Raw genomic sequence first — 13,049 nt, forward strand, 5'->3', positions numbered from 1 at the left:
AACGTTCTGGGGCGGAGGACGTCATGTAAAGTATCACAACACAGTAAATGTAAATAAGCAAACAACATCATCCATTTCATTAAATATAAAATTTTAATACAAGCATGTTCCGTACAGTTTTAGACACCAAAAATATAATGTAAATCAAAATAATATGATGAGTCTTGAATGCGCTCCATCTTCTCAAAAGCTAGCATCGGTACCTGTCTACTGATGACCTGAGAATACAAGTTATTTTGAAAGAGTTTATCAGCATTAAGCTGGTGAATTCATAAGTATTTTAGTGTCGATGTTTGTTATCAAAACGTTTGAACCTGTCACAAGTATGAGTTGTAAATGTATGTAAGTGTTTGTAAAAGTTTGAATCTCTCAGAAAAACCTATATTTTCTGTTAAAGTGGCCCTCTACCAAGGCTTAACTGTTTTGTATGCTCGTTTGATGTAAAAGTGTGTAATTTCCCAAGTATAACTATCTTTTAAGAAAATATAGTTTGTACATTAAAGTTTAAGTGAGGTTATCACCAAAATGTAATGGGTAAATTATTGTAGTACTGTAGTTTTGTTTTATAGGAACTACTGTTGTACTAACTACCTTAAACCGGGTTTATATTAAGGTATCATGTGATAAATTGCACCATACTATCGACTGGTAACAACGACAACGTATAGTCGAAAAATAAGGTATGACGTTTGGCACCCGCAGACCTGTCGGTCCCACTGTAGCTAGCAGCGAGGTGTAGGATAGTCAATCCAGTATAGATCTATACGCAAACTCACGCTCTCCCTCCAAGAGACTCTGGCTACAACTCGGGTCATGACAATTAAGACATGCTCCCATACAGTGGATCACAATTGTTAACGTATTCGTGTATATGTAATATAATGTTACTTCTTCTAGTATCGTTGTATATGTTCTCTTAGTAATAAGTATTGACTCCTGAATGAAATGACTCGTTGATCTAGAAATTGTAGTAGTATGATCCTGTGTTACGCTGATGGTAACTTACTAATGATGTGCTGATAAGTATGAATATGGAAGTACTTTTATGTCTATACATGTATATATGATATATAACTAATATTGTAACGACCCTCGGATGGTCACCTGAAATCCCACCAGACCACATCTCAGTGTTGAATAGGATGGCCTTCCTAAGCCCTTTAAACATTACTTATATATCTATACATATATGGGCATGCAATTTATAAGTAGTAAAACGAAGTTTAAATAAAAGCATTTGATAAGTAAAAGAGTTTGTGAAACATTTTGAAGTAAAACAGTTTGAATAGTGATAAAATCATTGGTTTCCTAGTTATTAATCACATGTGATTAATGCGATCACATGTGATCGAAACAATAACTATAAGTGTTTAACTTGTATTCCCCCCCCATAAAGTATTTAAAACATTTAAAAGCATTTCAAAGGTTGAATAAAGGGGTATGAACTCACTTGGAAGCTTGAAGATAGCGAGATCGAAAACCGGGCAGAGTTTCGTCTCGGGAAACGGATTTTTCTCGGGATTCTCGGGAATCTCGGGAGTAAAATCGACTCTCGGGACTTGAGCAAAAAGACCAGAGCTTCGGGTTTCAACGGGCACGGAAATCGAGGTAAGATCGTGAGAGAAAGAGAGAAAATGAACAAATTTTTCAGAAAGGCTCGCATCCCTTTTATAGGGGGCTGAACTGCCTCCGTATGCAGGGCGTACTGGCGTACGCAGCGCATACGCGACGTCATCGCTTACGTATTTCGGATGGGGCGGCGGGTCGGGTAGCTTCGCATAGGGCGACGTGGACGATCCGAGGCCGTGGCCTCAAGTACGCGGTGCGTACTTCGGCCCTAGGCTGACTCCCCTTCAGATATTACCAACATTTTTAATAAAAATTATATATAAATTATTTATCAAACTTCAAAAATTCATATCTCCTTCATACGAACTCCGTTTTCGACGTTCTTTATATCCCCACGAAGGTGAGACTACGATCTACAACTTTCGTTTAGATTCCGTTGGCAAATTCCGAAATTATTTTTATTATTTATTTATTAAAATGACGTGATTAAGGAATTTCTTTAAAAATTCATAACTTTTATCTGACGTCGGTTTTTGCCAGACTTTTTACCGTTGAAATACCATTGTCGAGACCTTCGATTCTTGTTTAGGTCATTCCGGCCAAATGTCGCTCGATCTCCGATTCGAGTTTTTAGCTGTCTTTTGCTAAGCTGAACTTGGAAAAATCATAACTTCAATATACGAAGTCGGATTTGGGCGTTCTTTTTACGTACGGTCATGGTTTAATGATATTTAAACATAGAAGAATTTAAATAGAAACTTTTTGGATATTTTATTATGAAAGTTAATTTTATTAACTCAAAAATGTTTACAATACTTGACCTATTAGGCCATTACAAAGAGTTGAAATATCAGGTTGTCACAATAATGGCGGAGGACAAAGCTGGAGTGTGTCATTGGACGTAGTGGCAGGGCGGTGCTAGAGCGTGTGTTGCTTATTTAGAGGCGACATGTATTTTTTGGGTTAGCGTTTCTGGGCTAGAGTGTGTTGCTAAAAGTTGGAGTTTGTTAATTGATTAGAATTAATGACTATTTAAAAAATTCTTCACTTAAAAAAAACATTTTGTATTGAAATTTTAAAAAGGTATTCATGATGCTTTTAATTTAACATATTCTTAATTATTTAACACAATAACATAACATATTTAAAATTTTAATGTTGTTTCTTATAGCATTTCAACTGGATATTTTTAAAATATCAAATATTAATAATAAACTTCAAATGACGTAACACAATACAATTGACCTGTGCATAATTTAGTCCCAAACAATCAGAAAAAGTTTTGATGTTTTTTAAATGTAAGTGTTCAAAAAATAACAAACCTTATGTGCCTTTTATAATACTTTCCTTCCTTTTGTACCTACACCTTGAGAAGCCCCAACTCCAGTCCTAACCATCACAGCAGTTGCCAGAAAATGGTCCATGTGTCGAAAAAATACATTCCAAAACAGTCTCGGTGGCAGAAAATGATTAAATAAATGGTCCCTGTGAGTAAAATACATATGCAATCACATAACATGATTTTTTTTACCAGGACATGTCATGATGGGATAAAAACAATCACAAAAAACGGTCCTAAAATAAATACATATATCTGAACAAAATTTGATAGGGTTTTCCCATGACAAATCCTACCCTTGTAGTTTTTTAACATGAGGGTAAAATAGTCTTTTGTTTTGAGACGGTGCATTCGGTATGAAAAATAAAAACAAAATTTACATCAACATAAATCATTACCTATTCAAAACACTTTATCGATTCAGTACTTAAGGGGACACCAAAAGTTATGTTATTGGAGTGGCCACTTAGTGTAGATACAATTTTCCCTGAATATCGATTAAAGACTACAACATTCATTTCAACTCCACCAGTAGCAATAAGATCCTGAGATGTGCAAAACATATCTTTCTTAAAACCCAAAGTAAAAAGATCAAGAATGAATGTGGAAATGCAGTTGGAATTACAAAATATGTACCTGTGATTGATGGATGTCAATAGATAAAATTCCAGCTTTGTTTGTTTTGTGAAGAGGGTAACTTTTGAGTTGTGTATACCTCTCAGTAGCATCCAATGGAACCAATATGGGAAGAATCTTGAAAGAAAAATGCAAAAATGATATTTCAGTTTTTAAAAATGTCAACTTGTTTCCATTTGGCAAACAAACATGCCATACAATGGAATCTTGAATTCCAATTGGGTCGGAATGCAAAAATCAAACAAGCCATGGAATGGAATCTTGAATTCTAGTTCTTTCGGAATCCATGATACTTGTCTTTTCTTCCTTTGTTGTGAAAGTGCAGCCTTGCAGTTTGTTAATTCGCTTATGATACTAGAAGAAATTCCAGGGCGAAATTTCTTACCATCAGGACCAAACTCATCATCCTCGGTAGCAGCTATTAAAACAAAAAGTTGAAAGAAATATAAGTCACAAAAGAACAAAATCAAGAAAGATTACAAACCTCTCAAATGAAGAACAGACAACAAGAACCTCTTTTCCCATTGCTTATAGCATAATCATTTAATGAGACTGCTGTTGTTGCTGGCATTGGTGCTTGTCTTAGTAAACTTGACAACATTGTCCTTGCTTCATCAAGTTCTTTCTTTAATCTTGCAATCACCCGCCAAGATGAATCATGCTGACATTACATAAATAATATAAACATGAGCTTGGAAAATGAACAATTTGAAGAATGGAAGATAAAACAAGGTTTGAAATTGTGAACAAGTAAGTTGTTTGTGGTACCTGGTATAAACAATGACTAAGCTCTTGCCTTTGTTGCTCTGATGCAAAAGTAGATAACACCAAAGCATCCCATTCCTTAAGTAAAAGGAGTAGAAAACATATGAGAGTTAAGTTTATAACCTTAATTTAGATGATTAAGAACAAGATTGCCCAAACTAACAGACCACAACAAAGTTGTGAATAGTCTGAAGGCATAAGAAAACTAACATCATAATCCAGAAATAATCAAATTTTCCCTTTGAATTAGAATAGCATAATACTCTGAACAAAAACAGGCCATCAACACAAACTCTAAACTTAAACAACAACTCATCAACACCCAAAAGGGCGATTTACACAAAATTAATATTTGGAATAAAAATAACCCTTGTCTGACAAGAAATTATGAAAAATGTGATCGATTTTTGCATACCTGAATGGTTCGTAGTCGATGCGACAGAGTTACAGATTGGAGCGTAGATTCTGATAGAGTCGTTGCCGACGACGTACGCGGAAGCTTAGCAGGTGACTTGGATCAGGTATTTGCGCAATGGAGTGGACGCTGCCCACCATATACTCGGTCGATTGTCATCTATTTTGGCAAAGGAGCTTCTCAATGGCCAGCGGGTCACCATCGTGCGCACTGAAGAGATATGCCTCTTCGTAAGCATATAAACACCAAGCCGTCAGAAATTTAAGTATTCGTTATCTTCGTAAACGTATGAACACCTAGCTGTCAGGTGGCTTTGATTTGGTGAGTAGTGTGGTGTATAGGAAGGAGATGGAAATAATAGGGTTTCGATTTTGTGATGGCGTCTGTTGTGTGCAGAGAGAATATTAGGGTCCCATCTAATACCTAATAACGTGTATCTATACTATGTGATTATAAGCATAATATTATTGTAATGAGGTAATAGATATTGTACCTCTTAATTTTCAAGAAATGGGTAATATCCTTAATAATATAGTAAATATATATATATATATATATATATATATATATATATATATATATATATATATAATTTATAATGCATATATAATAGGGATATGAAAAGTTTTAAGACCAAGTCTTAAAAACAAAGAGGTTAAATTTACACTACAAGAAAAATTCTAAATAGCTACGGAAAGTTGTTACGGAATCAAAATCCGTTGCTATTTTACTATGGAATATACTACAGAATGACTTGTCGTAGCTATATTGTTACATAATTTTTTACGAAATTGCATTATGTAGCTAAATCTCAAATAGCTACATAAAGTTGTTACAAAATCAAAATTCGTAGTTATTTTACTTCGAAATATGCTACAAAACAGTTAGTTGTAACTAATTTGTCACAGAATTGGCTACGTAATTGCATTCCATAGCTACGTCTTTAATAGTTGCTACGGAATTAAAATTCGTAGCTAGTTTACTACAAATAATGCTATAAATTTTTTGGTTGTAGCTGGTTCTCTACGGAACTTGTTACGGAATCCATGTATGTAGCTATTGGCTACATACTTGGCTACGAAATAAAAGTACGTGGGTAGGTAGCTATGGAATTGAGATCCGTAGCTATTTTGCTAGGGAAATTTGCTACAGAATAAAATTTTGTAGAGAATCTGCTATGTAACTTGTTACGATAAGGTGAATTTCAAAATAGCTACGAAGTCAAACTCCGTAGGTATTTGGCTACGAAAAATTCCGTAGCCAAGTAATTACCAAATATGTTTCCGTAGCAGAATATAGAAAATTATTGAAAAATAATAATATTAAAAATAAACAATTACCTTTGAAAACTCACCAACAAAAATAAAATATTATTTTTAATTGTTTTGAAATTTTATTTATTTTAGTTGTAATTTTTAGATTTTGATTACATATATTTGCTAATTTTCTTATAATAATATTATTCCCATGTTTTAAGGCTTTGGATATTATTACCCCTAAATTAAAATTTATTTATGCTCAGCCTTGTATCACATGTTTCTAAAACTACTCGCCAAATTACCTTCTCGCCCTTCCTCTATATCTACAAAAATGACATACATTAACTTAATATATAAACACCTTATATTGTTTTTATGCCTTCTACGAGACTGATAATGGTAGGATGTATATATGCAGAAAATAGCAACATACTTTTAACTTATTTGTTTCAATAATCAAGTGTTTTTATTGACAATGATGTAACGTATGCTGTCAAGTTGCCGTTTTTTTCCGAATGAATTCAAATCTAAATACTTATACAGTTTTACATTTGATAGAAAAAGGCACGATGAGAGATTAAAACGAAGAGGTGAATAGAAATCAGTGGTGATCTTATAAAAATTAATATGGTCTTTCTTAAATCTCAAATTAATTTGGTCATGATCACATTTTTTTTTGTTTTCTATGAGAATTATAGTGTACCTTGTAACACAGAGGAGCATAAAGAATTCAAACTGGTTATATGGGCATTTGTTCAAAGTAATTGTCTAATTGAGTACCTGCAACATATTAGTCTCTGGGAAAGGTCAACGTCAACCTTTAAGGAATTATGGGTTTTGTACAATTATCTAAAGAAGTCAAAAATTTGACTTTATAGAAGACACAAATTTATATTGAGTAGCATATTTTGAGCTCTTCCTTTTCTCCGACTCACCCACACGCCACTCTCAATCACTCACTCCACTCGATGACTATTGCTCTCTTCATATCTCTACGACTCGTGAACGACTGATTCGCGGAGAAGGTCGATCAACGGTGAACGACTCAGCTGATATCTTCATCTCTCTACGACTGCGAAGATCATTGAACATCTGATTCCCAGTGAAGATCGACTAATGGAAAATGATAAATGCTCTCTTCATCTCTCTGCAACTGTACGAAGATAACTGAACATCTCGATCTATATGCCAACTTATAGCTTATAGGTACATGCTTCCCTTATTTGTGTGTAACTTGTAACTATGCCCTAACATTTAATCGTAATGTCATTGCAAACATCACCACCACAACTGATGGAAGGTTAATTTGGATATGTTGGTGATTGTGTGCTTTGATGGTGAAACTTTAATTTATAACGAGATTTACAAATTCATGAACCCTAATTTGAAGATGCGGAATGATTGAGTGAACGAAGGAATGGCATTTGATGGATAACAATGAGTTTAATTATGATCTTGGGGGCATTGAACAGCAATACTGATCAAATTTTCAATATCGAGATGTTTGTTAATTGAATGATGTTGTAAACTGTGGTGAGTCCATGTTGTGTTGATATTCTGCTTTCCATTGTTGTTTGCTCACAAGCTGTACATATTACACATTTGGTTTTCTTGCTAAAATTGTGTATTGGTGTTGCATAGGTAGTTGGAGTTGCTTTTATATAGAGTTTTTCACGTGTTCAACTTTTCTCTAATTCACGTTTTTGTGAGCTATCATTACAAAAGTTTACACAAATATCTTGTAGTTTACAATATTCCATGTCTTAGCTTTATTCTTCTTACTGATCTACAAGTTAATAGCTCCAAAGTTATTACATTTCTTCAAATTGATAAAAATTGATATGTCTTCATCTTTGTCATTAATTTGATTTATATAATATTCTACAATATTATATTGGATTTTATTGGTAACCGTTACATGTTCTGCTTTCTAAAGTATGATTTTCCTAATCCTAACCCATGAACCCAACCACATCTTAGACTCTATGTTTCTAGATTTGATTAACTTGTGTGATTTTTCTTTCAGTTTCCTTGTTAGTGATCTTCAAGTTATTTAATTATATAAGTTGCTTTTCTTAAGTTCTCATAAATGTTCACTAACTGTAAACAATGTTTTCATTTTCCTTTATGTTTTGCAGATGGTTATCCCTTTATAGCTCATGTAATGAGGTTATTACTAAAGTTTGGTAAGAACAATAACACATCTTTGGTTTTCACTGTACTAGGCATGTACTTACAGTTTTCAATAGATTATAACACCTTTTAACCTGAAACAATGACATGGCATAGTTATTAAATATTATATATGCTATGGTAAAAACGATGACATGGCAGCCCATGGTTCCAAATTTGTAGGTTTCTGCTGTCTTGATTTTTTTTGTTTGTAACAGAAAAAAAAAAAAAAAAAACCAAGAAAAAGGTTGAGAAGTATTGGTAGTGGGATGTCACTAATGGGCACTTTTTAAATCTTTGAATTTAAAGTTTAGTTTTTTAAAATAATATTCAAGTTTTGTAGATATGTGTATTATTTTGCATCTTAGGAACCCTAAGGAAGTCACAGCATAGGAGAATAATTATATCTACAAGAAGATGTTTGAGGAGTACTTAGAATCTTTAGCATCTTCACACTTCACAAAAGAGGTGAAATTGCAATCTTTTGTTATCCAGTTTTTATATAAGCATCAATTTTTTATATTATATGTAAATAATATTTGACAAATTACAGAGAGAGGTTAAGTTCAGATCCATTTTGTGTGTGCATTTGTGATTCCTATGGTGAAAGAAGACATTGCCATTCCAAAAAACCAAGAATATAAGACTCTATGTCAAAAGTGTCTTCATTCCATATGACTTTGATGGAAAATTGGTAAGATTAATAGCAATGAACTGTGTGTGACTTTATTTGTAATTTCAGTTTTGATGGTTAGGTAACCTTGTAAAAGAATTTTTTATGATGTAATATATCTATAAAAATTGATGTAACTACTAAATTTATATTTATTATATTTTTATGAAAATTACATTTGGAAATTTTGATTTTATTGAATATTGTTACCATGCATATTTGTTCTAGTACCTATTGTTGTGGGATGAATGGCTACGGAAATAATAGCTACGGAATTTGATATGGAACAAATACCTTTGCTACGGAACAATTAGCTATGGAATTTGCTACGTAACTTGTAACTACAAAAGAAACAACTACGTAATTCATTACGAAACAAGTAGCTACAGAATTTGCTATGGAATAATTAGCTACGGAATTTGTTATGAAACAAACAACTACGAAATTTGTTACCGAACTATTAGCTATATAATTTGTTACGGAACAAACAACTATGAAATTTGCTATATAACTATTAGCTACGTAATTTGCTACAGAATAAATAGTTATGAAATTTACTATGGAACAAATAGCTACGGAATTCACTACGGAACTCATTGTTACGGAATTGTTATGGAAGTGTGTTGTAGTTAACTTGCTACAGAATAAATGATGTAGCAAGAGGCATAGCAAAATTACTGCGGAACTATAATTCCGTAACAAAACATTTTGCTACAAGAAATATACCTACGGAATATCCATGACAAATTTCGAAGCCACTTTCGTAGCTATTCATGTTTAGCTACAGAATTTCAATTTTTTGCTACGAAAATTTTCCCTAGCTAAATCAAAATTTTCTTGTAGAGACCATTGATTTAATTTAGATGGATGTTATTAAAAGATAGTGATAATCCATATAAACAAATTTGGACCAATCAGATACATTATACATCAAACACATCACATTATAAATAACATGGAAATCTTTCTAGCCCTATCTTAAATTTAGATCTAAACACACTCTCTTTGTAGAAGACTGTCGTTTCTCTCTATGACCTAACCTTTGCTCCCATTAACCCTTATAGCAACCATCCTCATCGTCACTCCCAGCAGCACCAGTCGGCCACTCACATCCACCACCTTAATTGTTGCACTAATGTCGCTGCACTACCAATCCCTACATCATTTTCAACCTTCACCAAAGCTACAGACCACCATCTTCCTCATTTCTTCTCTCTCTCTCTCTCTCTCTCTCTCTCTCTCTCTCTCTCTCTCTCTCTCTCTCTCTCTCACCAAAAAAAAAACTACCACTCACGTACTGCATAGCAGATATGTGTTGGATATGTATGAGTTTCAAAGACATATTTGGTTTATTTGTAAATATAGTTTGTATAGATCCAAGTTTTGAAGGCAATGGCTTGTGTTTAGATCTATGGATCGAAATCATGAGCCGACATATGTAGGATCCATATTTTGTTTCTAGGTATAATATTATAATCAATAGTTTTTTTTTGGATTAATTGATGATGTTTTTTTTTCTTTTCAGGTTTTAAACATTGTGAAGTTGTTTAGAAAAACTAATGGCTTAGCAAGTAGATATTTTGTATATACTTATCTGTTTTGCTATAGTAATTTTTTGTTGTGTTTATGATTTTATGAACAAAGCATTAAAAAGAACATGGTTTATATATTTGTTATTTTTGTGTATAAATTATTAGTCTATAGAAATGTTTTATTGATCTATTTTTGATTTTTTTTTTTATTCTAGGGAATCATATAAAAATAATGAACATTTGATTTATGAGCTTTTTATTTACTCAACGCATCGAATTTGTAATAAAAAAAAAAAAATAAAAAAAAAAATAAAAAAAAAAAAAAAGTCTTGTAGATAATCTTTTATATATGATTTTCTAATTAAACAAATTAGAATTCAATAAATTATCATCATGCCTAATACAAAAAGAACCAATTTTTGGCTTTAGTAAGTAATTGAATGTTAATACTTTTGTACGAGACCAAATACATCAACGCCATATTCTTAGCCTTGAGAATTACCTTTCTTTTTTGTAAGACTGTCATCTAGATTTTAAAAGAAAAAAAAAGACAATAATTATCATAACTTTAATAGTTACCTTACTTAGACAACCCATTAATTATTTTGATTTTGTTTCTATACCAGAGAAGAATACCATATCTATATACATCGTCATACATACCATAAATTTGATAATCAACTCTAAATAAAGGCTCCAATTAATATCCTTAGTTGCAAATTTTTTAATCCTTTACTCTAAAAACAAATTTACGTTTGAATTTAATTTTGTGAGTGAAATATTTAATTATCCTTAAGAAAACACACACATACCGAGATTAAGAATAAAAATCCGTAACTCACACATTGATCTTTATGAGCCATTAAATATCATCAATTTCTTGGTTTTTCCTCTCCCATTTCCCAAATAATCTGTGAACTTCACTTGCTCTCGTTTTCATCGTACCAGTGCATCTTCAAAATTCAAATCACTATTAAAATTAAAGATTTATGACACTAACTTGATCATAATCACATTAACATTATATTATAATTCCATTTATTATTATTTTAAATTACAAATTTTGAGTTATTTGAATTTAAATTTTATTTATCTTATAGCATCAATTATTTTGGTCAGTATTCATATTGACATATATGAATCCGCTAAACCCTTATTTTAAATCAAAGACATTAAAAGAAGTATCTATAAACTTGAAATTTAATAGTTACAAAAAATGATAAAATGAAAGATAAATATGATTTGAAATTACGATATAGTGCTCATAGAAATTACAAAAAGGTGTTACATAGCTGTAAAGTCAGTAAAATACATAGGTAATGACTAATAAGCCACAACCTATATCCATAATTTTAACTAAACTCCTCCAAGTTTCTCATATTGTTATTAAGAACTAAAATTTGATAGTTGGTAGGATAGGATAAAAATAACAGTTTGTTATACTAGAAACCTTGGTTGTATATAAATAAATGAGTACGAATTTTTTGTTCAATAAAAAACATAATAAAAATATATTTTATTTATTTTAAAATCAGAGATGGTATATTTAAGTTTAAAAAAAAAAAAAAAAAAAAAAGAAAAAAAGAAAAAAAAAAAAAGATAGTAACAAGATGTTTTATTTTATATCAAATTCAAAAGCTTCCTTCAGAGGAAGATAAATAGAATTACATTTAAACTAAAAGAGTTATTTGACATGTTTCATACCATAAAATATATGATTGCTTTAGGAGAGTGTGTAATTATAGTATTTTAAAATTATATATTTTATTATTAATACGTTTCAGTATGGATATTTGCTTTTGTAGAGATAACTAAAACAAATGATAAAAGTACATTAATGTGCTTTAGACTTCTAATAGATAGATAAAATGTGAAATCATATAATATTATTATCTTTTTCATATTTTTGAAAGCAAGATATAATAAAAAAAATTATATACCAATGAAAGTTATACCTTGATCTAAACTTACTATTACAAGTTTCAATCTAAAAATGTATATTAAAAGGAAGTTTCTATGTTTATATTTAATATATTGCATTCCTCATCAACGATATTAGTTAGATGGAAAGATGGAGTAAGCTAAAATGGAAAGGTGAGTATTAGGACTAGACCAACCGAAGTAGACTGTAACGTATTCCTAACATAGACTGATTTGAGAGAAATATATGGATAGTAGACTGGACCAATTGAGACGTGAAGAGAATGAAAATGATCGCGAGGCCAAACTGGCCTAGAACGAAATCAGTTTGAAAAATAAGATGAGTAAGAAAAAAACCGGTACAAAAAAAAGGTAGCCTAAGTAGGTCGAAAGCAAATTATCCAATTTTTCGCAATAATTTAACTAATCGCCGGAATGAAACTCTTTGCTGCCCGATGCATCGCACGGTACCCTATATATATATATATATATATATATATATATATATATATATATATATATATATATATATATATATATATATATATATATATATATATATATATATATATATATATATATATATATATATATAGAGAGAGAGAGAGAGAGAGAGAGTGTGAGAGTGACTGAGATAGAGATAGGTGGGTTCAAAACATAACCAAATAACATAACCACTTGATGACCATCAGCTTAAATTCAATGCAAAATTTTATCATGGTAAAAAAGTTTTATGTTGTTTATATATATATATATATATATATATATA

At 31.3% G+C, this 13,049-nt stretch overlaps 1 protein-coding gene and 1 long non-coding RNA gene across 2 annotated transcripts; one reads left to right on the forward strand and one right to left on the reverse strand.

Annotated features, from left to right (window-relative positions):
• Positions 1-2,791: 2,791 nt before the first annotated feature.
• LOC145016377 (pre-mRNA-processing factor 19 homolog 2-like) lies at positions 2,792-4,883 on the reverse strand. The gene is made up of 7 exons (XM_078974714.1): positions 4,869-4,883; positions 4,725-4,820; positions 4,313-4,387; positions 4,058-4,205; positions 3,545-3,962; positions 3,307-3,453; positions 2,792-3,054 (listed from the first exon to the last, which is right to left on the reverse strand). The coding sequence occupies exons 1-5, from the start codon at positions 4,881-4,883 to the stop codon at positions 3,706-3,708; spliced, it is 591 nt and encodes a 196-aa protein (XP_078830840.1). The 3' UTR covers positions 2,792-3,054; positions 3,307-3,453; positions 3,545-3,705.
• A 1,994-nt stretch (positions 4,884-6,877) lies between these two features.
• Positions 6,878-8,955, forward strand: LOC145017806 (uncharacterized). Its single transcript, XR_013666671.1, has 4 exons — positions 6,878-7,189; positions 8,122-8,169; positions 8,524-8,623; positions 8,709-8,955. It is a non-coding gene; the product is annotated as an uncharacterized LOC145017806 (long non-coding RNA).
• The last annotated feature ends 4,094 nt before the right edge of the window (positions 8,956-13,049 follow it).

The sequence above is a fragment of the Lactuca saligna genome, chromosome 9 (assembly GCF_052625555.1).
Source record: "Lactuca saligna cultivar CGN05327 chromosome 9, ASM5262555v1, whole genome shotgun sequence".
NCBI classification, from domain to species: domain Eukaryota; kingdom Viridiplantae; phylum Streptophyta; class Magnoliopsida; order Asterales; family Asteraceae; genus Lactuca; species Lactuca saligna.